Genomic DNA, 26,913 nt, shown 5'->3' with positions numbered 1-26,913 from the left:
GTAAGTTCTCTTTTAAAATTATACACATTGAGTTCGTAAGATGACTCCCATTCAAAGCAAATTTCTGTAGACTTTCATCTAACCCTCCTGTTCCCACCTCTTGAGACACCTCTCAGCAGTGCCCCAGCTCTAGGTGAGACAGCGTCAGGAGTGGCCTCACTAATAAGCTCTGCAGACCCCTTTACTTGGAGTTTGCCAGCAGTAGTCTGGAGAAAGGAACATCTCAATGTTAAGATGGGTATCAAAAACCAGAAATATAGTGGCTCAAAAATGAGTGGTCCGGAGGAGAAGGCAGCAGAAGACCCCAGCAGTGAGGCCAGTCTAGTTGGCCTCCCAGTTGGTGATCTCTTTGAAATAGACAACATGCTCTTTTTCTGGTTTACAAGTGGCTTGATCTTAACATCCTTGAAGTGATTGTTATTTTTCTTGTACTAGTATATCTAGAGCTGTAAATAGTCACACTTCAGGTGAGAGCTTGGACTAGATTACTGAGATGCCTTCTAACCAACATTTTTTGGTTTCTATGATTTTGACATTAAATCCCGAAGTATGAAGACCTTTCCTACTGTAAGACTGTAAGCAATGACTATATTTATTCAGTTGACAACTCATTGTATAGTTTTTTGAAGTTGTGACAATGTCCACAGTGTAAACAGAAACCGTAGGCTACTATTTTCAGTTGTCTGGTTTGTTTTGTTTTGGCTTTTTTATTTAGATTGTAAACACCTTAAATTAGTGCTATCTCTCCTTAAGGGTGTGTAGAGGAAAAAAGAGCCCTGATTCTGCCTGAGGCTTCTAGAAGCAATAGGAATAACAACAGTAATATTTTTTAAAGGATTTATAGTTATCTTATTCAAGAGGGGTGGGTGGAGGTGGTATGTTGAATCTGTACAACTTCACATTCTCTCATATTGGATCATGGCATCTTCAATGCATAGTAAAATAATTTCTGTAGCTTGTCAAGAACAAATAGCAATTAATTAATCAGTTGATGCAACTCCATCAGACTGTTTCAGCTTGTGGTGGTTTTGATGTAAAGGGCTAGAGGATGGATGTAATATATTGGAATGAGTATTGGATAAGTTTGTTTATTCATCTAAGTAACAGGACATTTATGAAAATACATCTGACTATTAAGGGCTAGCTTGTTCTTGCCTGTGTAAGATTCCTGTCTGGCTGGGACATTCAACTTTTAATCTCGGGTAAAAAATGATAAAGAATTTGGAACTTGTTTGTTAAAGGTCTACATTCAAAGATCTCCCAGTCAGTGCTCACTCTCTTTACGTACCCATCAAATATATAAATACCAGCATATTGTTGACAGTTGTCTGCACAGCTTTTTTATATAAGCAGTGTAATAGTTCATATGCAAGTAGAACTTGCCAATAATCAGAATCTAGAGAAACAACCTCAGTGATGCAGTTTTTCATGCAATGGTCTGAGGAAACCAGAGCTCACAGAATAATATAACACTGTTGTGTGCAGATACTGTACCTGCATGCAGGCTCACCATTCACAGCCAGTCTGTTTTGGGGTAATCTCAGCAAGAGAGTTTACAGATGATTAACCAGATTAAGGTAGTGTGCATTCCTTTCTGTCGCTTCTTTAACTAGAGAAATAATCAGACATAAATTTCTAGTGCCGAAGTCATGAAGACAAGATTGCCCCTGAAGCACTGAGTGTCTGCGGACAGTCTGAAGAAATAATGCCACCAGGAGGTTTAGAAAGCCTTCCCAACACCACAGCACAGCCTTGTAGGTGTGTAACAGGAAAGAAATACTGTAGATGGCCCAAAACAAGGTTTGTTTTATGCTTGAGTGACTACTACTGCCCCCTCACCCCCTGGCCACACAGTGGAGAAGCACCCACTGTTCTTTAAAGCAAAAAGGGGACCATGGGCCATTGGCTGGAAGAGACTGGCTCCTCTCCCTGAGGTAGAGGCTAAGGAATGGCATGCACTGCATCTCAGTCTGCTCAACATCCCAGAATAACCTGGACTGACAGAAATTTCCTGTGGTTTCTATGTATATAGTGCATATATTACATATATATATATATATATATATATATAATCTGTAACACAATTTGATTAGTGCAAAATTAACTTGAGCGATGTCACCAAGCCTTTACCCCAACTTAGATTTCATGCCCTGCACTCAGTGCCATGATTACTCATTTCCAAGAGTGCCTTCGTCTGTGAGTTAGCATTATGCTAACTCACATTGCAAAACACTGTGTGACTATTTAATTGATACGGGTTTGGGAGATATAATTCCCCTTGTGTTTATATATTTATGTAGCTATTTATGTTAGCAGATTATCCACAAGTAAGAGTATTTTGCTAGATCTTTAACTTGACACTTGAAGATTTAGAGCTAACCAGCAAGCAAGAATTAAATATATGGGATCCGATAGGGTTTTGCCAATGGATCTCCAGTTTCTTGTCCTTCCTCCAGGGAAAAAATTTGCTCACTAAAGATAATTATATTTTCCTTTCTCTTTTTAAAGCCTTCTCTAAATATTTTAATTTGTTCAGTTTCATATTTTGAAAGAGGTAAGTGTTCTATTTCTCTAGCACTGTTCAAGAAATTAGGAAACTTTCACTTCTAGATAGACAGAGCCCTACATGTTCTTCTGCTTCATAATGATAAGATAGATAGTTTGGTTTCACTGACTTGTATTCTTTTTTAAATTCCTAAACATAATTCTCCATTATTTTCCTTGAACATAAAGAACTTCTACTGCGCCCAGATCTCCTGTTCTATTTAGACATAGGGGTCATAATCAGGTTTGTTTCTGGAGAACTTTGAATTTACACTTCCATGATACAATGATATACTGTATATATATAACCAAGATAAATCCTTTAGAGCCAGAAGAGCTATTGGAAGTATTTGACATTCATGTGACTGGTCACACAGGCTAATTTACCCAACACAGAGGACAAGTTCATCTTAGTATAAAGGGTACCTGAAGGTACCCTAGGTACTTTCCTGTACCTAAGCTATTTCGATGATAACTCAGGTATCTTCATGTCACTGTATTGCACGGGATCTACATACCTATAGTGCCCTCTTATATCACATCCTAGTTGTCATCTTTTGTATATGACCCAGAAGAAATGTGTCATTCTTTAACAACATTGGTGAATATTGAATGCAGTATTCCATATCTTTATCATTAGCACTTGATAGCACTAATACTTTCCTTTCTCAACTTAAATATCACAGCCGACACATACTAGTGCATGGGAGTCATCCTATGATTGACTGAGATACCTAGATCTTTCTTTTCTTCATTGTTTCTAATGAACCAGCCCTACTTACTGCTGAAACTCTTGACAGAAGCACAGCTTGAATTATAACACTACTCTTCCTAAAGAATGAGGTCCTAAACAACTTAAAATGTTCAAGATCCATATTCTGTTTATATTGAAGTATGAAGCTGAGTGTCAGATCACCTGGGATGTGCAGAGTGATAGTTACTCAGCATGTTCACCAGGAGGACTCTAAAACATCTGTAGTCCACACGTACTTGGTATAATCATCAGAATAGAGAGCAAAGCCTACCTGCTGAGCTGAACACCTTCTGAAACCAAGAAACTAAGGGCAAACAATAATCACAGAATTTGTGGAGCAAATTTGCTGTAAACCTGCAGTCACCTTTGATAAGAAAATGCTGATGCAACACTAGAAATTGGTGGGTTTTAAGTACAGTTCAGTTTGTTTCCAAGAGTAATTTTTTGTGTAATTAACTGATTGTTGGGTTATGTGCAAGAACACACTGTTCTGGAGGCTTTACCACCCTTTTCTTCAAGAGGGGTCACAGAAGAAGCCAAATATTAATTTCCTGGGATAAACATTTGTGTTTTGTTTAACTTAGCCTCTTCAAATACATTTGGTAATGCAGTTTAATTAGTAGCCAGCTCCTTCAAAAATAAAAATGCAGATCCTCAAGTATTCTTTTGCACAGTCTATCATATTATCCCCTTTCTTGCTTGATGCACTTCTGACACCACTAAGGGAAGTCAGAGAAAATATGGATTGAGGGGACTTTCATGCATAAATATACTCTCCTGTAAATGGTCTGGAAGAGTTGTGAAGCTTATTGTGTTCTTGGGAGTTTGGCTGGATGATGGCAATGTAATTTTTGATAAAAGAAAGAAACAGTAAGAAATGAAAAAGACTCTATCAGACTAATGCCCACTTTTCTCTCACCATGTTCTGTATTTTATCATTGAACATTCAACTATCATTAGATACTCAAATACCTGCTGTAATAATTTTCCCTTTTTTTTTTTCTTCAACTGAAGCTGTAAATTCTGTTCACAGTTACAGTAAATTAATTTTCCCTGGGCAGCTAGCTATTTTCATGCATTCTCAAAAGATACAGCATTAAGATCATTCAGTTGCTACACAGTCTGGCCACTTCTTTGTTAAGAACTAATTTCTGTTATGTGTTTGATTAATCTGATAATTGTATTTTCACAGACCCACAGATTCCACCCTTCGCAAACAACTTCCAATAGCTCAGCACATTCTGTGAGAGACAGTCAACATGCTTCAGGGGTAATGCTGGGCCCTAATCTACATGGGATCATATTATATGAGAAAGATCACATCTTTCCATGAGCAACAGATTAACAAGTAAATTCAACCAAGTCATTTTATAAACAGCATAACAGACACCTTTCATCTCAAAAGGCAGCAAGCAGATTTGCTAATTTTACAAAACACATCTTCAACTGAAATCACTGTCTTTGGTCTCATTGTGGAAGTCGAGTTTTTGCAAAACTTCATCTTTATTCTCTGTATGGTTTTATTCCAGATGATGGAACGATGGGAGAATCAAGGCAGCCCTCAAACAAGCCTGTCTGCTCCAGCTATGCCACAGAATATTCCCTATCCTCCCACTCTTCACAGGAGTTCATTTCCTGATTCAACAGAGGCCTTTGATCCACGAAAACCTGACCCATATGAGCTGTATGAGAAATCAAGAGCTATTTATGAAAGTAGGCGTAAGTGAAAGCCCTGTTCACCCTGATGACCATTTAATATTTTAAACTTTTGTCTGTGAATGTGTCACTGCTGACATAATTTTCCATAATTATCTATTGTAATTTAAAGAAAGCAGCTATAATCTCAGTTAATAGAGGCCATTATAAATTACTCAAAATTCTACACTTATATGTTTTCCTAGATCTTGCCTAGATTCTGAAGTGTCATAGTTTATTTTCCTTATATTTTTGCTCTCCACATTTTGACTGTTAATCCTTAATGAACAACAGTTTATGTGCCACCACATTTTGCTGTGCTAGTTTTTTTCATAGTTAACCAATGAGAGGATGTGAATTTATCTATAAAAATTCATTTCACTTTCTTTCATTTTAAAGTGAAGTTTATTAAAGAAATTTCAAATCTATATGTTTCTATAAAAATTACTTTGACAAGTTTTCACATTGTCCTTAGTAGTTGGAAATAAACACATAGCACTAAGTGCTCTTTGAAGATCTATACAAAACAGTACTGAACCATCAAGATTCCCATCTTGATTGTATTTCTCATGTTTTTGGTGGATATAACACTTTTTTTTTTTTGCAACAAGGATAAGAGGGATTAAACTTTTTCACTCCTTATCATAAAAAACATTTTAGCTAAAAATAGTATTCTAAATTGTCTAAATTTTTGTGTTTAAGATCTTAAAAATAGTTTATTTTTTTACTGAAGGGCGGTTGTTACTTGCACATGCCACTTTTCAATTAATTTTATAAATTGCTTTAGCCTATAGATCAAATGATAAATGATACATAAAATATTGCACTGCAGCTGATCCAGATTCACCCATTAATATTAGTTGGGCCTAGAGACATAAAGATAAACCTAAACTATATGTACAAATGTACAAATTTCTCCACCATGCAAAGGAATAGTCTGAAGGAAATACATTATTGTCCCAAAGACTGGGTTGGTGCTGCTCTTACTTACATTGGCCCTTATAATTTAGTTACAGCATCAGCATCTCCTGTTTGTCTTCAGTATTTCCAGTCCCCAGCATAATCTATATGCTGGAGGAACACTACAGTTCATTTTATATCAATTCTAAATTAACTCTAATCTAGTCTGTAAATTAAATTTCAGATTCCTCAATTCTTTGTCACTGTGGCCAGTGCCACCATCTTCTGCCACACTGGTCCATATAGTAGAATATCTTTCTACTAGACATTGTCTAGTAGAACATTGTAGACACTGTCACAATAAAACTCACCTTCCATAGTCCAGACCTTTTTTAGAGGTTTTGTTTGGCTTTTTTATTTATTTAATAGGTGCTTGAAATTAAGATCTCAAGTTTAAATGTAAGTACTTAAATAAATTGCTGGCTTTTTTCAGCAATACCAAGTCTCTTATTCCCCCTAAATATGGATCTGAGAACTTACTTTAATTTAGAGCACCTGTAAAAATATTTGATCTTCAAACTGTTAGGCATAGGAACTAAGTTTTCCAGTGTATTTGCAAATTCTATGTAGCCCATGTTGGCTGGTATTTTAAAATAATAAATATTATTTACTAATGGAGCACCTCCCTCTGCTCCAGATGCTATGCTTGGTTGGACAGGGTACTCAAGACAACATATAAACAGAGGCTATAATTTTTGAAATTTTAGAACTCTTTGAAGTATGGATCAGGATACAGGTGGAGTAGGCCAACAAGGTTTGAAAGAAGTAGGACTCGCTTTGAGGAAGTTTGGAAATAATTTTCAGATGTCTCTTTCTCTCTTTCTCTTCCACTTCCTCATCCTCTTTCTCTTTCCCTTGTACATTAAGGGCTAGAGTGACAAATAAATAAAAGGATTTGCCACAGTTGAAATGCTATTCCCCTAAGTTCTGGATTTTGTGACATAAAGAGAAATTAAAGGGAAAAAAACAATTCCATAGTTAACAAGGGGCTTATCTAGTTCAGCACCTCTACTGAAAACACTCTTGACTTCATATACTGCTTTAAGGATAAGAAAATCCTTTGCAAATAATTTCTTCCCATATGCGTAGTTTCTAGAGGTGAAATATTTTAGAAGAAACCTGCACTTTCCGCAGTCAAAACCATCTTGTGTAATTAAAGCCAAAAGTGGAAAAGGGAGGAAGAGTACAGACTTCCTGAATTAAAACACATATCTTTGTAAGACAATTAAGAAAAAGTTCTACATGCCATATGTACATATGGGACATATATGTTCTTTTGTCTTGATCCCCAATATGAAGAGTTCTATATTTACAGAATTACCCTAAATATTAATGAAAACAGAGGCTCAATCTATGGTTTCCCTTCATAAAACTGTGGCAATATAGATCTGATGTCAACTACAAAGATTGGCTTACACCCCAAAAGATGATATATTACACCAAAAGATATATTACACCATTCAGAAAAAGAATGAAGTGATTCATTATTATTCATGGATGCCTTCTAGGAGCTTTCTGCATACTTACTTGACCAACCTCCAATAATTTACTGATAGAATCTACTGTGTTCAGGATCATATGCTACAGGAGGGGAAGAACTGATAAATTGTAGGTTGGAGTTATGCTAAAGCCTGGTTTAATTGCATTTGAGTTCTGTCCAAGGCGCAGCTGGAGATTGTATACAAGCCCTTTTCAGCCAGCCACCTAGATGAAATTAGAATTAAAAATCATGAAGCTGCTAGGCCCAAAATAAGAAAGTGAGGGATGAAATGTAGGACTGCAGTAACCACTCCTCCCAGATTTCCCGCAGTGTCCTGATCTTCCAGCTAACCATGAAAGCTTTAACTTGTTCTCTTCTGACACTGGTATTATTTTAACACTTTATCTAAACTGTGATTCCACAGTTCCCAACCAGATCTCTTCTGCATTCATTCATATCCCTTGGTCATAAATAACTGCCTCCAAATATTTATGTTCTCCCTAACATTTTTGTTTCATGAATGCCATAAGCACACATTTTAGCAAATTCGATATGTCAAGCCTTTGACTGCATTTATTTTCTACATACCACTAGTGTTTCCTGAAGAGAGAAACAAGAGGCAGGAAATCCATTACTAAGTCAAGAATTGTCATCAAAATTAAGTATAGATGAGGGGGAGTTTCAAGATAATACACACTTATTTTCCTACCATATGGCTGTGTCAAGTTGGTTATCTTCAGTAAAGACATACCCTTAAAGTGCACAGGGAAAGTTCAGCTACTTTGGGGTTTTTTAAGTACTTCTTATCTGAAAGCAAGTCTGAGTTATCTCCTGGCAAGACCAGAAAAGAAATAGGTTCATCTTCTAAAAATAGTGCAAAGTGAACAATCATGACCTGGAAAACTCTAAAAGATAGTGCTAGATTTTTGTTTCTCTCACAGTGAAACTCTGTTACTAAACAGTTCATTTTTGTACTGCTATAGATCTGAATTTCTACAGATCCTTTTATCAGAGGGTCTCATCGCAGTCAGCACTCACCAGGACCTCATCAAAGCCTCCTGCTTCTTTATCAGGGAGTTAAGCAAGTTATGCATCACAGCATAGTTCTGTGAGGAGCGCAAGCAACGTGACTCAAAGCAGAGCAAGAACTAGACCCAAGGAGCCTGACTCACAAGCTTTTTCTCTAGCTGCTAGGTGTGCTCATCCTAACCTAATCATAGCAAGAAACGTGCTTCAAGCAGGAAGTCTCCATGAAAAACGATGTTTTTTCTACAGGAATGTTTTTCACCTTAGGAATGTGAAGGACTTGCACAATAGGGAGATTTCAATTTTTAATGATCTCATATGAATCACAAAGGACTACTGCTTCCTCACTGGAAACAGTTTCAAGGATGCAGTTCTACCAATACAGCTCGGAGAGAAATCAAATGATGCATTAGTACAAAAGCAGAGTGCAATTCTGGTTTGTAAGTCATAGTTCCTTGGAAAATTGTCACAAGTTGGCTGTTACCTGTCAACTCTTACCTGTTAGCTGTCACCTGCCTCAGCTGTCACCCATCACCTGTGCTCTATAGCTCCAAGTAGCCAAAAAGGAGCATAAAGTGTTTCCAAAGACTGATGAAGATTACCACATCATCCAAAACAGCTGCCTAAAAGCCAAAGGAGGGAAATTGTTGTTTTCTTTCTTTGTCTTTCCTTTCTGCAGCTATGTCTCTCAGTCTCTCTGGGGGTTTTTTCACTTTTTTTTCTTCCTCCCGTCCTCATTTATTTCTTCTCCTTGGTGAAGAGAACCTACCTAGCTTTCTGCTGCTTCATTATTTTGCAAAACTCAAATATGGAGGAGAACACATGCTCAAATAACTGGATAATTTTTCCTTTTTCCATCCAACTACAAATTTTAGGCAAATACTTTAACTCCTTTCTTCTGATGAAAACTCTTACAGTGTGACAGCATAAGTCTGCTGATAACCATGGAACAGAAACTATAAAATGGAACATCAGATCAGGAATTTCCTATTAATGAAAAAAATTACAACACTTGATACGTAGCAATTGTACAGCTGTAACTAGAGCTCCACAGTTGTCACTGGGACAACTCATTCTCCTGAATTTAAGATTTTTGCCTTTCTAAAGTCTGCTTTACCTTTCTTATATTTAATATTGAACTCTGTTTATTGTAAATACACAGATTATAACAACATTTGCTCAGAGGCCTGTGTAGGCACGCATTAGTCAAATAGGAGACACAAAACTGTTGGGAATCATAATACTATAATATTTCTCTAGTTATAAAATGTATAATAAAAATGTGTTTTTTCTTTAGAGTCATCTAAAGAAATCAGTAAAATAAAACACTTTTTTAACAGCAATTAGGTTACCTCTGTCCTTCAGTTAGTGTGGTAGTCCCAGACTGGTGCTGTGACACAAAAATGCCAGTAGGAAGAATAAGATAAGCCAGTGATAAGCTCTCATTAAAAGTGAAATCTGAACAATTACAGTTCCACCTTTTACTGGAGGGATAAAGGTTCCTTGTTCCAAAAATCTCCCATGTAATTTTCTCCCCTGACCATGGTATCACGAATTTCACAAGTTCCATTCAAATCCATCAGCTGTCACACACTGTAATTTTTTTTGCTACCAGAGAGATAGACAAGTTGGAAAAGAGCCAAAAAGCAAAGTCCACCAACAGCTGTGAAACCTGTAAATAGCAAATGTATTAGCATAATGCATTATTAACCTTCATAAAATAAAGACAGTATTCTTATGCAGACTTATGAATACCTTTCACTAAGGGCCACAGACAAACATTTCAATACATATTCACAGGCTCTGGAATATCACTGCAGGTATTTAGCACAGATAAGTGTTAAAGTATCAGCAATAGGAAAGATTTGTCAGACAGCATTATACTGACTCATAATGTGCAACTTTGAAAATACCATTCTTACAGAAAAATGCTCAGGCCATCAGGGTTTCCTAAATTTGATACTCATGAAACATTAAAAAAGGAAAATTTGGTGTATAGACCTGAATGCATTAGCACCTGAGGTGGTCTATTGCATAGTCTACAGCTAAGCAGAACTTTATTGTGAGTGTTTGTTGGCTGAAGACATATAGAGTTACAGTCTTAAAAATTCAAGGAAATTTTTTGACATAACTGTTACTGCAATTTTTTCAGGCAGTATTTTTCTGACAAAAAAATTGCCTCTAACAATTTTTTCCCATTTTTGCTCATCTCTAGTCTAAAATATTCACATTTTAGTTACGGTGTTTTGAAAAGATACATACATATGTGTGAATATCTACGTATATTTCTACATATATCTACATATCTAAATATATCTACATATAGTACTATGATAGCATTAAATACATAATATTCTGAAGTATTATACAAAGGGGTTTTTTTGTATGGGCAAAGGTTTTGGGACTATACATTCAGAAAATTAGGTTCTAGTTTCAAATCTTACTTGAGCCCACTTTGCCATATCATTCAATATTTTTGCTCACCAGTTACTGTCCTTTGCCTTCACTTAGTAAATAAAAGACTATTGTGAAATTACTAATTATTATATATTACCATCAAACTACTCCCTGGCCCAGAGTATGAGGATTTGAGTTAAAGGAAGATAATTTCTCAAAGTAATTCCTAAACAGTACAGGTTGTTTTTCTTGGATCTATTGCTACCCCAAGCAACAGCATAGAGAAGGTCTAAGAACTTATATTACTGAATTGATGCAACTCTTTTTTTTTTTTTTTTTTTTTTAGCAGACCAGCATCAAATAATTTTGTATTGTTCATCACTACAGAAAGAGTTACTCGCCATGACAAAACTGATTTGGTGGTTATAAGAACTGATAGTGAAACCAAAACCATTTTCAAATGGAATTATGAGAATATCATCATCACAGTACTGTGGATGTAAAGTGATTGTGATTGCTGGATTGCAAAGTAGGTCCCAAACAACTGATGCTAATATGAAGTGACAGTTTTACAACTGATGGCAGTATTAAAGACGCAGTATTTCTTTCTCTTAAACAATTTACACTTTACTAAAAGGTATGCAAACAGATTTTCATCTGCAAAGTAGTAGGGTGTACTTAAGAAGTCAAAGTAGTTTAAGAAAACTGACTTGTAAGCACTGGGGAATTGGTCACAGGTGCTCGAGACCAATGAGAAGCCCATGTGCTGTTTCAAACTACTGCTTGCCCAGCACTGGAAAGGACATTGCAGCATAATCATATTAATTCTGCTCATTTGTAAAACTCCCATTTACCTAATGCATGGCCAGGAATGAGATGCTGAAATATAAATGTTTCCTAGTGCTAGTTTTGTTCTATGTATTCAGCATTCAACAAAGTAGAATCCAGAAAAATAACATAGTATGGACAATAAATATTATCATCCCTATCTTTCATTAGAATAATTTTTCCTCCAGAGAATACCAGTGACTCCACTGGTACAAATAAGAATACCCTTATGTCATGTTGTAGGTGAAATGTGATCCCAGAGCTGTATCTTGACAGCAAGGAGGTCTGGTATGTTCACCACTGGTTTCAGTTAAGTCAGGATTGTGTCCCAGATCCTATTTATTGTTTATCTGTTTTCACAAATGTTTTGCAGCTTTCAGATTCAAAACCACGGGTGTAATTTATTTTAGATTAAACATGAAACCAGATGTGCAAGCTTTTTGTTATTCTACCTTTTAATAGCAAAATTAACTTGCACTTTGCATTCATCTGATATGTAATAAATCTTGATGAACAGAAAGATTGAAATACACAGCTGTATCCTCGTTCTCCATAGCACATAAAGTAGTGCCCATGGTGGAGATTTATTTCAGTTACAGTTATATATAATTGGCAGTTCAGAAGATGGCTTCTTAGTTTTACTTTCACAATTCTTGTTTCTAGGGCAGGTTAGCTGAACTAAAAAAAATTAATGTAGAAAATTTACCAAGTATTTTATTATTCATTCAAGTTCTACTTTGTAATTATTTCATTCCTACAGCCCATAAGACTACAGCTATTCATGGCAATGCATTATTATTAGTTCATTCAGTTTGTTAATAGCAGAAACAAGGCACCAGGATGTGCATAAATGGCATGCATTCTGCTTGGCTGAGGACCCATCTCTTCACTTGGAACTTGCTGTTCTGTAGGGTCGCTGAGGCCAGAACTGTGGGAGTTTTTAAAAGAACTGGCTATATCACTGCATTTGACATAGGGAAACAATGCAAATAAAGTTCCTTCTTATATGTTAGATTTTCTTCAGATCTTTCCTCTTTTGAAGTTTTCTACCAGTTGCTAACAGTTTGGCTATGACATGACCACAGCTACTTAGAAGTTATATTTTATTTTTCAAAGTGCCAGTGACATAATTACAAACATCCTCTACAGCACACAGACCCAGACTGCTGACAGCAGATTCCTCCTAAAATAAATATTGCTTTGCTGTAGTTACCAAAAATACAAGTCTGCACTTAGTTTTATCTTTCTGGCGATCATACGTTTAAGAACTTTAAGGCTTGATACAACACCTTCAGCATAGCACAGTTCAAGTTTTGTGTGTGTGAGTTCCTCAACTACAGTGAAAACAAATGTTAGATGCTGAATGGTTGATTACAAGATGATAATTAACACCATGAGACTCTATATGAAGTTCTGCAAGGCAAAGAAAAGACACCTATTCTGGAACAAAAGCCAGATCAGACTTCTTGAGATTAGCTTTGAAGGAAACTACCACGTCAACAGGCACTTTTGCTTGACCACAAACAATAGTTTACAAAAAAAGATACTGCTAACTTTAAATATATGTCTATCTTAAAATAGCAAGTTGTACCCTAATTTATCACAGTCTGAGCATGGTTGTGCTTCTTTCACCTTGTTGCATGAGGCCAATTATGGGGCGTATTAGGGTAACTGCAAACAGAAATGGAAACACAGAATGAACCATTCTCACAGCAGTTCCAAAGAGTAATTCTAGCTGGATGACCAAGAGAAAACTCTCGCATCCTTTCAAACCTAAATACTTATTGAGACTATCAAGATGAAATTGCTTTCTGTACATTAAAATCATTCTGTCTCTTTTAAGAGTTCCATTAAAATCTTGAAAGGATGTGAGTAAAAAAAAATAATTTCTCCAAGTTTGCAGTGGAGCAGCCTCAGTTTTGAAGGTTTCAGTTTTCAGGAGTTGCACTGGTGGAATAATTTACATTTAGATAACACCTCTCATCTTGAAGGATCCCAAATCACTTTACAAAAGCTAAAGTGTGTGAAGGAATTACCTCCTTTAACCACCAAAGTAAAGACGTGCAGCCACCTATAAACACCATAGCCCACATGACACAAATCCTAACACAGAGAACACAAATACAACAGGAAAACCAAACTGAAAGGGATGTTCCCATCCAGTGGAATCTCTAGATTATTTTAGGTAAGCAGGGTAGCAGTCATCTGAATTTGATCAGGTCATGGCTCTTATGTAAATATGTTTACCAAAAAAAGTTGTGAGACATTCAGTGGCCTCTATCTCCATTTCTGGGAAAATGTCTTTGCCCTGGAGCAGTAGTTGAGTATTGACTCAAGTAAGCTATGAATTACTCAATTGCCACCATTACTGTCCATGCTGCCTTCAGGAAGCGGTCCACCAGAAAGCAGATAGCTTTAGTCTAAACTCTTCCAAAGTGGTAAAGAGCTGCCCACAGAAGAAATACTGTCTTCTCATTTGGCTCACCACATCCATGTATTTCCAGAAGGCTTAGCCAAAATTTCTGACCTCCAGTGCATTCTCTGGCTTCTTTCTGCCTGGAACTACCTACTTACAGTATTAAATACACTCCTGTTCTCCTTCTATCTCAGGAAGATTATATATACCCATATGTTGCATCACTGTCCTACAGATGCTGATGTGACAGACCTTACCCCATTTATACCATGAAATATGCATGGTATGGTGTTCTGGTTTAGAGTCACAAGAATGCATTAGTGCTTTATTTACCTTTTTGTTGTTTGTAGGTCAATGGAAATCATCTCTGGTTTGGGATATTTTGCAGTTCACTCTGGATGCTGCAGAGATAATAAAAAAGAACATTTAAAAATCAGCAAAGTGTGACAGTGAATTCGGCTGTGGACCTGTTCTAGATTCTTCTAATGCCAGCAAAATAGTTGTATATGAAACCAAATAATTTATTTGCTGCATTTCATCTGGTGAAATGCAAATACTTTGAAACTACCTGCACAAAAAGTAGGTTAAATGGGTTTACCTGCATTTGCCTTCACATACAACCAGTTAAAACCTTCTAGGAAAATCTCTCTCTTCTTAACGATAAAAGATACTTTGCAATTAAGCTGAATAAAAGTGGTGGTCAAGTCATTTAAACACAGCCATTAAACTTTGCCATTTATTGCTGTACTTGAATAAGTACAAATATTGTCACTAACTTTCACAATTTTAAACACATTAACAATTTTATCTTCATCATAACCTATGATATGTTAAAGCACCATTACCATCTTACCATCTGTTTTTCTTTGCATAGAAATGTACAGGGAGGTTTACATCTAGCAGGAATACATACATGTACCACCTGAGAAGTCAGGAAGGAGGGGAGGAGAAAAAAAAACTTCAATAAAATGTAGAAATTTACTTCCTTAATTCAAAACAGAGCAGAGAATTGATGCTGCATCTTTAAATAACTTGAGAAATGTATTTCATCATTAATTCCCCATTTTCCTATTCAGAACAAGTGCTGCCCAGGACTGGTTTTCGAGTGGATTCCTCTGGCAAGTATTCTTCAGCCTTCATTTTTCTCTAAACTACTTGTCCTTCATTTTATGTTTTAGTTATTCTTTTTTTCTTTAATCATTTTTCTAGATAATGGCCAGTCATGACTATCCAGTCACCATTTTATTTTTATATGAACTTTGTGGAACTGTAGTATGCTAACTCTAAATCTTTTTATAATAGATTTTCATTTTGAGCAAGAAAAAGTATTTATTTTTCCTCAGCCAGACTTTGTGTATGTTTTATAATGTTTTATGTGTACTTTCATACATTAGTGTTCACTCCATAACATGGAAATATATCTCTGTAGCTCATGGCCTAATCCAAGTTTAAGCAAATTTTTAATGTAAAACTGAAATTAATTCTATCTTCATTTGCAACAGTATAGAACTGATATATTACGCAGACTCATTCTTTGCTCCCATAAATGTATCTTGTTCTGTAAAAACCTAAAAGCAAAACTTTTTTTAAAAAATAAGATTTTTCAGGTGTTTAATTCAACATTGGTCTTGTAAAGCGGCAATGGACTTGTTTAAAAACCAGCAATATTTTGATTTCCCAATGTGATCATGATACATGATCAGTTAAAATAGGCTTCCCATACAAAAAAAAGGCTATTTTGACAATCTCATTATAGTTTTTTCTAGTCCAACACAGGTTGGACAGAGATCCTAAATTAAATATGGTATTAGGCTGGTTTTGCATACCCCAATAGAGTTTATAAATTGAATAACTCTGTTAGCACACCAATTCTTTTTTTCTTTTTTTTCTTTGCTGATTATTATACTGAAGTCTTTATTTACCAGCTTTTTCTTTTTATAAATATCAAGACAAATTATGCATGTTTTTTAAAAATCTACTCACATTGGAGATCAGCAGACCCATGACTGTTTTCAAGCTTTTCACATCTTCCAAGACCATCTGAAACGCAGATAAAAAGTTGTTGTAGATTTGTGCCAGTCAATTCACAGTGCACAGTAATGATTTATATGGAAAAAATCTTCACCATCTTCAGCAAAGGAGTCCAAATTAATTTTTATTTTTAGCAGGAAAGTTGAATACAACCAGAAAGACTGTAAAATTATTACAACAAAGATCTTCATCCTTGTTTAAACTGCAATATAGAAGAGAGTTAATAAAAAAAAAAAAAAAATCCATCTCAATATTTACAGCATCATCCCAAGTACCAGGTTTATCACTATAAAAATCACATAGCACTTGTGCAAGTTGACTCATGCAGGAAATTAATTCATTATCTTCAGGGATATATTTTCTCTACATACTTCTAAGAAACAATTGCATCTACACTTATCAGTGTGTAATTCACCCAGCAATTCAAATGAATACAGTACAGAAATGTAGCTGAGAGTTGATAATCACATGTTCACCTATGAGATCTCAAAATTGCTCAGTAACAATCTATTCTGATACCTTTACATTTAAGTAAATTCTCTGTTGTCCAGGAACCAGAAAGCAGAATTTCCCAATGCTCTTTACTCTCCTCAATGTGCAGTAATGATCAGATCACACCTTGTCCAATCCCATTCTCAAATTCATGGGGGAGCCAGCTGGTTTTGTAACCTAGCAAAGTAAATTGTTTGGTTTTTTTCTCTTCTAGGCCAAATGATCAGTTAAGAAAGTTTTCCTTTATAGAAAAAGAGGAAACAAAATGCTGTAACTATAAAAAAGACAATGCAGATACTAGCAGACGAATCTAAAGTTCGTTTTCTAATATAAATGTGTGGAGAGGTGAGGAAGAACAGAGAACATTGTCATTCTTGCACAGGATACCCATATTATACCACAAGAAATATTGGCTTTAAACTGAAACTGTCCTTTCAATGAAACTGGTAAGAGATAGGACATTCAGGTGTGTTAAGTTGACTGGAAAGATAAACAAGCTGTGCAAAAGACTATGCTAATTCTATCTTGGCTTGGCTCCCATATCTGCAAACCTCTTCATTTCTTACTTGGCATGAACCACAAGATGCTAATCTACTTTACCAAGAAAAAAAAAAAAAAAAAAAAAAAAAAAAAAAAAAGGCAAATTTTCCATAATGAGGTTATATTAACCAACAGTTTGCAGTATATTGCAAGGCATGAGAGTGTCATTTTTCTGTAAGTATAGGTAATTTTCTTTCTATGATCATCTGAAAATCCAGTCCAGCAAGAAAAGGCAATATTTTAGTATATCTAACAATCCTATATGAAGGGGGAAAAAAGTACCAGAATCCTAGTGAAGCAGGCACTGAAGAAATATCAAATTAAATGTAATCACTTACATGGGTAAGAATACTTGATCAACGTACATTCAGGAATATTGAAACCACTGCCGCGTAATAGTATGAGCTTTTAGTAAATCTACCAAGCATGAGCTACTGTAGGAAAAACACATAGTAGTGAACAACTTGTCTTTCAGAAACAGGAAAAAGGGATCTCAGCAGTATCAAGAGTTTAGAACATATTTTTCATTAAAGACTAACTAGCCATATGGAGATAAACTGAAACCTAGTGCAAAAGGAGTTTATCAAAAGTTGGTTATGTCAGACTAAGCACTGAGGGACATGGTGTAGTTGAGGATGGTCAGTGTTAGGTTAATGGTTGGACTGGATGATCTTCAAGGTCCTTTCCAACCTAGATGATTCTGTGATTTTGTGTGAGCTGGTAACTGAATTTTTACAGCAAACAAACAATGCATTCTTAATCAATCTAGACTTCAACTAAACTTTTTACAAAATACCAGTTATAATTGAAGCACTTCCATGTTAGCCTGGAGAAAACAGTGGTTAGCACAAAATGTAAAGAGGAATGGCTAGGACACAAATAAGAATTCTATTAAAAGAACAGTTTCTGGACTGAAAGGGTAATATTAGTGGAGAGCCTTGCGATAAGTCTGTGTTATTTTCATGAATGACCTAAGCACAAAAACTACGGGTAGAAATCAGGTCCACATTCAGACATGTAAGTTTAGGTATCTGTGGTGTAGTTGTCTCCAGACCAATGGAGGGCTGGTCAGTGCAGCCGATGGAGTCTTATCACACCAAGTATGAAAGCTGAAACAACCAGCAACAGCAGTGGAGAAAACTGTCTTGAGTGTACTAATGAGTTGCTGAAGATAGTGTGGTATTACTGTGAAAAAGTAAGTACAATCATGGGGTGCAATCCATCAGTGAAAATTCTTGATGAGGCAGGTGCTCTAGTGACAAAGGCCACAAACAAGCTCAGGTACCAGTGTCGTCTTTGCCAGTGTCTTTACTGGTAAGGTCTGGGTGCTGTTTGCTTGTAGAGGCTTGCACTAACAGGGAGCTGGACTAGATGACCTGGGGATCATTTCCAGTCCCATGTTTTGTTTGCTGGGTGGGACAGAGAAGAACATTGGTTTTTAAAAACAGTTTTCAGTGGCCTGGTAAGAGTTGGCAGAGAATGGACTCCACAGACTTCCAGCTATTTGGGAAGGAAGGCTCTTCTGAGCAAGTGTGATGGCATAGTCAGTTAATCCAAAGGCTTCCACATGGTCTTAGAGCTCATAGTAAAGTATGCCCATATACAGTATTTTTAACATAACCTTTTCATGGTCAACCTGGCTTACCTACTCCTTTCTAAACAGGTAGAAAAAGTCTCTTTAAAAAAAAAAAAAAAAAAAAAAAAAAAAGGATCTCTTATTTTGGAGTCTGGTGCCGACATTGGTTTGGATCAGCTTTGTCAATGTATGTGTTTGAGGTATGTTTTCATCCCAGTGTGCCAGAGCATGTATTCTTCACAACCTGACATTCTTGTACCTTCTTAATGTAGTCCCAATTGTGCATATTCGTTCATGTGTGCACAAATAAAAGTGGTACCTGGTTTGTGACAGACTGCTGAAAACAGTGCCTTTGAGTGTTAGACCTGGGCTATAAATGGTGATCCTGCTGTCTCTATCTACAAAACCCTCTCCCTAGTACTAAGCCACGTTCTTTTTACACTTAGGCACTGCAAATCAGGTAAAGATAAGGTATCGCTTTCATCTTAAAATTCCTTTGCCTCTTGCACCTGAAACAACCTTTTGCATTAAGTTAAGATACTGTACATGCACACACTTCATTTGTTCTTTTGTTTGTTTAGTTGAGACACATCAAATAAATTGAAAATCATCAGGATAACAAGCGGTTAGGATCAGTTTGGGTTTGTCTTCTAAATATCTGAGAAGCAAGTTGGTAGGGAAAAGCAATCCTTTTATTTTACCAGTTGAAATATTTGTGATTGAGTCTCACTCATACCTATATACATTGCTGAAAAAAATGCACTACGCTTCTGTCTAGAGAGGACTTTTATTGCACATAGTATAGAGCCACTGCATGTAGTTCTGTGTCTGTCTTTGCAAGACCTGACTGAAACTGAATTGGCTTTAATCCCAGACTAAAACTGGGATCTGCCCAACTCTGCAGTTTATGAGGTGTCCACTGATGGCTCTGGAGGGGCATCTGTAAATGAGAGTCGCTGAGGTACGGTGTTTTAGCCATCTGTAGTCCCTCCCCCTCCTGAGGAAACAAGGCACAACTGGAGACACTATGAACAGTTTGCTGAAGTAAACCTACTCATCCCTTTTCATCTGTTGGGGTTATCAACAAGCTGACACTGTCCAAAAACTGTCACAATTTATAGACCAGAGTGCAATCTCTACAGAAGACCAGTCCTGTTAATCACTGTCCCGCTTTAGATAATGAGCCTAAAACATCTCTGAACATGCAGAGAAAGCCATAGTCAAAATAGAAAACTTCTTAGTCCTCTAACTGCTTACGGTTTCACTTTATGAAATTCTATTCAAATTTTCTCTTCTGCATTTTGAGGGCATCAAGACCCAGAACAATCGGTTCTTTCAAATGAAACTAAAGACACTTTTATAAGAAACTGACTTTTATAAAAAAATCTGAGCTGATATATTCCAGGGCAGAATATATGTTTACAGGCAAGTTACGCAGGCATATGGAAGCACAATCTTAATGATTCATAAAGCTGTTGAGAATTTAATTGAGTAGCATTAAGGAGTTCAAGTTAATGATGTTAGCTTTCAGTTTAAACACTAAGACGTGGAGGCTTATAATGATAGCTTTCATCAAAACTCTTTATTGAGGGTATTACCTGAAAGTGGAGTACTTAAAAGCGACATTACATAAAGACATACTGCTTTATATCTTATGTGGAAGTAAAATGTAGTGATTATTCATCATCTGTAACTTGGACTGATAATTTTTCTATGTATCTCTATCTCCCATTTCAGTTTATTCTCTGTAGGTTTTAATGAACTGCAAGGGAAAAAAAATAAATACCAGAGGTGGATGAACAGCAGTACATTATGCAGTCAGTTGTAGGAAGAAGGCATCTTTATAACCTCTATTTTGGACAGACTTTTCCAGTACAGTTTTCATGTGAATATGTTCTAGCTTGGTTTAGTGTCCTCTACTGAAAATAATCATCCTCCAAGAGATACCTACATTTTCAAGTCTCCTCCTTGTCTGTGTACAACACATTGTGTCCCATTTGTTTCCACCAGCTCTAACCAGGATGCCATTAGTCATGTGCAATGAACACAAGGTGGGAGGGAAGATGGTGAAAATTCTCAAGACAAAGCCAAAATTCTTTGCTCAGTGGGATTTCCCTTTAAACCAGGTCCCGATTACAAGGAGCTCGATGTTCACCTTCGGAGAATGGAGTCTGGGTTTGGCTTCAGGATCCTGGGAGGAGATGAGCCTGGACAGCCTGTGAGTTATTTCTTCCTGACTTTCCTTTTCATAACTCTAAAATCTCTGTAAAGCTGAACCCAAATGAAGACCATGTTAAGGCTATAAGTAAAATGGCTTTTTTTATTAATCCATAGAAAAAGACAGGACTCCCAGGTTGTCAGCATTTAAAAGATGTCACAGCAAATTTAGTTAGAATCAGAAGGTATTAAGTCAGAAACAGTGCATCACTCAGCCCTTTACTGCATAGTATGACCTGGCATCTTTTAATCTTGACTTTCTAAAACCTGTTTTAAGCAGAAGATTTTAAAAATCAGAGATTATGTAACACTATGTATAACTGTGTTAAATGTAGGCAGACTATATAGATGCATAAGGTTAAAAGATACTGTTGACAATGAAGTTTATTCCAGAAACACAGAAGGTCCCACTAGGGAACAGTAGTCCATGTTCCAAGTTAGATGACAACATCATGTGATGCATCAGGCATAAAAATGTTAGCTTTATACCATTAGGAGGGAGGCATCCCTGTAAACAAATAACAGGTAACAAAACCAACAAAGATTCATTGCAGGTGAAATATAAAATAAAATATATACACAATTTTTAGAAGAAATGTGTACACATTTTTGTAAATTAATGATATCTATATAAATACTATAGTTTTGAGAGCAGGCAGAGTTAGTACTCCATCAGAATATCTTTAATGATGTAACTATGGTTTGTCAGCAAGGACTAATCCCAAACTGATAACGGTAGCATTTTACTACCACAACCCTATGCATAGTCTGAGTCCTGTGTTACCACATTCCTGAGATAATGTATAACTGATAGATCTATATATGCCATATTCAGATTCATGCAGAATAATATAGTCGTCATTCAAGCACTAACATTAACCAACACATGGCTCTGAGAAACAAAGAAGCTCCTCTCTTTTAAAATTGTTAACATCTGTCAAAAGTAGCGATAAATATTAATAGTTTGCTGATGCCTTCTGTAAAAAGAAACAAATGCACTATGTTGTAAAAAAGGTGCTTCAAGTGCTGGTTGAAATGTGGAGACGCTATTTTAGAATAAGTCTTTTGGAATGGATTTTTAAAGCTAAATAAGGTGTAACTGTACAGGACTCGAACACAGCACTGTTTCATCATACACACTTGCAGTGGGCCTGGAGCCCCCCGACATCTGACTTTCTTCCATGGAGCATGTCTGGGCACACATAAATTGAGGCCACTGAGTCATCATCTGCACATTCGCCAGCAATGCATTTTTCCTGTCCTTTCTGGGTGGCCCAACCAGTATGGGTTCTCAAAGCTCGCCTGCTGGATGAAGCCAAAAAGGAAATCTGTTAGGAGCTAGAGGAAATGTCCCATTTTATCATTTTATCCTGAATAGGAAATACCCCTCTACCTGCTTCAGACAGTAGTACCCAGTGGCATTTCCCACCTCTCAGGAAAGTGTTGCTGGCTACAAGGCTGCTCAGTATTATGGGAAAGTCTGTCTTGGTGTCTTCTTTAGTACTTTTTTCATTACAAATGGATAATTAAGCAATCACAGACTGAATGTCTGACTGGCTCTGCAGTTTGGAGGCCTACACCATTCTTGTGAAGAAAAGTGCTGTTCAAATGCTTAATCCAAAATCTGATTATTTATATGAAGTTGAATGATTTCAACCTAAAGAACTGCAAAAAAGCTGGTTTGGCATATCTAATATTCTGATGGTTAAGATTACATAGCAGAGTTGTGGGAGATCTGAATTTATGTCTCTGCTCAACAATCCAGTATAGTGGGAATTTGGAAACGAGTCATTTGCCTCCCAGCTACATGCATTATGCACTGAACTGTTACAGAGAAAGCAGCTCTTTCTAGTTTCTTTTCAGCAAAGGACTGACCTGGCTTTACTGTCAAAGAGTCATAGCTGGATACCAAGTGCAGAGATAAGCACCTTGCTATTTTTGGAGAGCAGGACCAAAAATGCTGCCTCCTGTGAACCACCTTCTAAGACACTTCACTGTCCTGCTGAACAATTGCTCTCAGCCTGCACTTAGCCTCAAGGGTACTATCTCTATTTCAGGGCTTGCAAATACAAAAGCATTTTTTCCCTTAGATGTATCAGTCCAACAGGCTTTATGTCTCCCCACAAACCACGTCTCAGAGTCCTCAGCAATGAATAAGATCCTAGCTTGAGGCTGAGGATCCTACAAGGCAGAAAGGCACCTCCTTAGAGGTACATGTTGCAGTGCTGAACTTTTCAATTCTCACTCCCGCTTTGTTGCCCATGTACTTGTTTTCAATGCTCAAATTCATCACTAATAAAGATAACAGATGTACTCCACTTTTTTATTTTATTTTATTTTCCATCTATTTTGTATTCAAAATACAAGACTTCTTAACTCTGTTTTCTCTCCTCTGCTGCCTTCCTACTTTCACATAGACAGCCCACCTGCAGCCTCCCATTCCTTTCACCCCGAGAAAAGGAGAGGCAGTTTCTGTCTGTCCTCCAAACCCCTGCATTTCCTATAAAATGAGAACTGAGATGCTTTGAAATGTTTGTTTCAGCTCTCCTGCTGTGCAGTCAGGTAACAGAGAACAAAAGGAAACTCATTCCCTTTTGTCTTTGTGGTTTGGTTTCTAAAATCAGATATGGATTCTTCAGTATAAGGCAGTAAGTTTTCCAAAGATGTAGAAGCCGCATAAAGTTTTTTTTTTTAGAAAGATAATACCGACACTATAGAGGGATTATGGCTTATTTTCCTTCTATTTACATCAGCTACCTGTCATTTTAGAGGGAGAAAATGCTGCTGGACAACTCCACTTTCCGTATTTGTAAGCATAAAGATGTTTTCCAAGGGAAGGACTTAAATTTATTGAGAAATTTCAAATATCAAGACTGTGGGTTTTACCAGTTCCAATTGTCTCCAAATCTTGTGAGATCATAACAGCACAGGTATTTATCACATCTCAGTAACTTGAGGAGTTAGTCTGACTCTATTACAATGAATTCTAATATCACTGAAAGGTTGCAAATATACGTCAATTAGAACTTCACTGAAGTTGCAAATTGCTGTCCCAAAGCGAAGTATTTTAGATGCATTTCTGCAACTCAAACTCAAAATCACAGGAACATATACATAACTACACTACGAGTTTCACCTTTTCAACACAGATTGACTAGGAGTCTTCTCACAAATGCCTGCAAGATGTATGTCTATATTCCTTTTATGATGAGTGCCAAGAAACAGGCATTTCTAAGACATAACAGATGTCCACAGAGCAAAATGCTAGGATAATGCAGACCACGCCTTAGGAACTCCTATATTTAGCAGTGATTAGAGAGTTCAGATGTTTATCTTGGATTTAAACACCACAGACACTTAAAATTAGGTGAGATGAATCATACTTTTTATGTGTATTACTTAAATTTTACTATGTGCCAGTGAAGCTACTGGTTTATATTCAGAGAAACTGAAACACAGAGTCAAATAATTACCGAGAATCACAAAGAAACTCGGTATCAAAACAGATTAACATGTATGAGTTAATAGACCCAGCCTTAAATTTCAGATTATATTCTGTCATGATTTTTCTAATCCCAGCATTTCTCAGGTTTAATCTCAAAACAATGGGTGAAACTTTATTACCTACATGTCATCATCCTTTTCCTCACAGATTCAAAGCAATCTCATGCCAGTATGAAACTGCATTACAGAGGTAATATAAACCTGATACATATATTTCCAATTAGTGTTTTGCTTGTAAAATTTATAACTATTATGGAAACTACTCAGCTGTATTGATAACTGGATAAGAAACAAATTCAGACACAGAAAATTAAAAACAAGGAAAACTAAGTTGTTCTTGATATTAAATATACTTAATAACAGATATGGTGCCCATCATCTTGGCAAACACACCTGCCTGAAGTCTTTAAAGTAGGACTATGCTGTTTATGTTAGGAGTCAGTTCCACCTCTGAGATGAGGAACACAATCACACTCCACTGTGGATATGTGAAATATCACAGTAATTACTTAGTCAAAACAAGAAAGAGTTTTAGCAGTTTGCTGTAGCTAGTGATGACCTACCATGCTATGAGCTGCACTTTTCTCCAAAGGTTAAAGATGCACAAATTGTTCAATCCTTTGGCAGACAATTATAAAGAAACTGCAACTGCTCAATTAAACCAAAGGAGGAAGGCAGTCCCTACAAACTTCCAAGCTGCAGAGGGTTATCACCCATCTCTTCCCAAGATAATTAGGACAAAATTCTTACTCATATGAGATGCCCAAATGTAAAGGTTTTGAGAATACTTTGTGGAGACCTAACTAAACATAGCTTTGGACAGCTTTTTCCCGTCCAGTAAAGGAGCATAAGTACATATTTCATAGTTGGATTTTACACAAAGTATTTTCCAAAGCTTTGAGGTATATTCTTTCACTATTTGAAGAACAGAATGGAGAACCTGAAAGAGTCTCTCTGGCAACTCAGCCTGGCACTGCTTAACACCAGGAAGCAGGAAAATGCCACATCGTGTTCTCTCTTTGCTAAGTCTTGAAAGCAAAAGTGAGCCAAAGGGAGCTAGAAACTAGGGAAAATTCTCCAGGCTCCACATGCGGTTTCATTTAAACACTCTGCTGGGATACTTGCAACTTTGCAGCTAAGACCACCAAAACACACAAGACCACCTGTGTGACTACCACATCCAGCCTTTGCAGTTCATCATGAAAAGCAATACTTGATAGCTTTTATCTTTTATTATTCAAAGCAGATTGTCACATGGCATGTCATATCCATCATTCTCTGCTCACTCTCACACTGAACAAGAGAAGGGAAAATTTGGAACACGCTCTGTGAATGCTTTAATATTCTTTCAAAGAAAGCAGGTTTTGTTTGAATCAATCTCAACTGTTCTACCAGTTATTCCACAGGGAAAATATATATGACTTCTTCTAATAAATTATGTGAATTTATGTGCATAGAAAGTGGAGAAAGTCATTAAAAGGTTTTGAACAGATTTTTTACTAGTTCATATGTCCCATACAAATTACATTTAAATGTCGAATTGGGAAAACAACATCTGCCCAGAGTAAGCTAACATTATTCCTCTTTTTCCATTTTGTTAATCAACCACTACCTGAGCAATTTTTCATTATGAGTAACAACATCTGATATAACACTTCTTTTCCAAAGTCCCAAAGCAAACTCTGTGTAGTAGGACTCCACTACTGACCTCAAGTGTATTACTCCAGGTGCTTAAATCACCCGGCAGTGAGGAACATTTGATAAGAAGTATGCAGACTACCTAATTTACGTCAAAAGGACCCTTACATGGAATTAATCTGTTTAGATCTTCTGCATGATGTAGTCTATGTAAACTCAACACTCCTTATAGACAGATTGTCTTGATTTGGAGATATCAAGTCAATTATCCTTAGATCAGGATTCTCAAGTGTATCGCTCCTAAGCAGGTAGGAAACATCTTTCAATCATACCACAGAGGAGGAGCACAGCTTTCAGACACATGCAGATCTTTTCACCTGCACTGAACCACTAGCTTAATTTCGAAAGAAAAGGAAATTCACTGCAACGCTCATGGCACTAAATTGGAGGCTCAGTGTATATATGACAGGATTTTGTTTCTTTGATGCCTAGATACTCATTGGAGCAGTAATTGCCATGGGCTCAGCAGACCGAGATGGTCGTCTCCATCCTGGTGATGAGCTGGTGTATGTAGATGGAATTCCAGTGGCCGGCAAAACCCACCGATACGTGATTGATCTTATGCATAACGCTGCCCGAAATGGGCAAGTGAATCTTACTGTGAGGAGGAAGGTGCTACCCACAGGTGAGTGAAGGCTGGGAAAGGTGAAAGGAAAAACAGATCTCAGTGCTGGCAGCACTAACAGGTGCTGTTTTAAACAAAATGAGAAAATTTAAATCAAAATTAATGTTTGTGTCATTTTGAGGAAAGAATA

At 36.7% G+C, this 26,913-nt stretch overlaps 1 protein-coding gene across 13 annotated transcripts in view; it reads left to right on the top strand.

The window, feature by feature from the left end:
- Positions 1-26,913, top strand: part of MAGI2 (membrane associated guanylate kinase, WW and PDZ domain containing 2) — a 532,719-nt gene that overhangs the window by 439,662 nt on the left and 66,144 nt on the right. For 9 of the 13 annotated variants that reach the window (XM_026868178.1, XM_026868173.1, XM_026868180.1 and 6 more), the window contains 4 exons: positions 4,828-5,017; positions 15,177-15,218; positions 20,866-20,957; positions 26,591-26,783. In XM_026868178.1, the coding sequence (XP_026723979.1) occupies positions 4,828-5,017; positions 15,177-15,218; positions 20,866-20,957; positions 26,591-26,783 (517 nt within the window). The remainder of the gene's footprint in view (positions 1-4,827; positions 5,018-15,176; positions 15,219-20,865; positions 20,958-26,590; positions 26,784-26,913) is intronic. The other 4 variants (XM_026868176.1, XM_026868185.1, XM_026868174.1 and 1 more) reach the window with 3 other exon arrangements.

Source organism: Athene cunicularia (genome assembly GCF_003259725.1).
Source record: "Athene cunicularia isolate RWA chromosome 1 unlocalized genomic scaffold, athCun1 chr1_part2, whole genome shotgun sequence".
Classification (NCBI taxonomy): Eukaryota; Metazoa; Chordata; class Aves; order Strigiformes; family Strigidae; genus Athene; species Athene cunicularia.
This window is presented reverse-complemented; position numbering and strand designations above follow the sequence as displayed.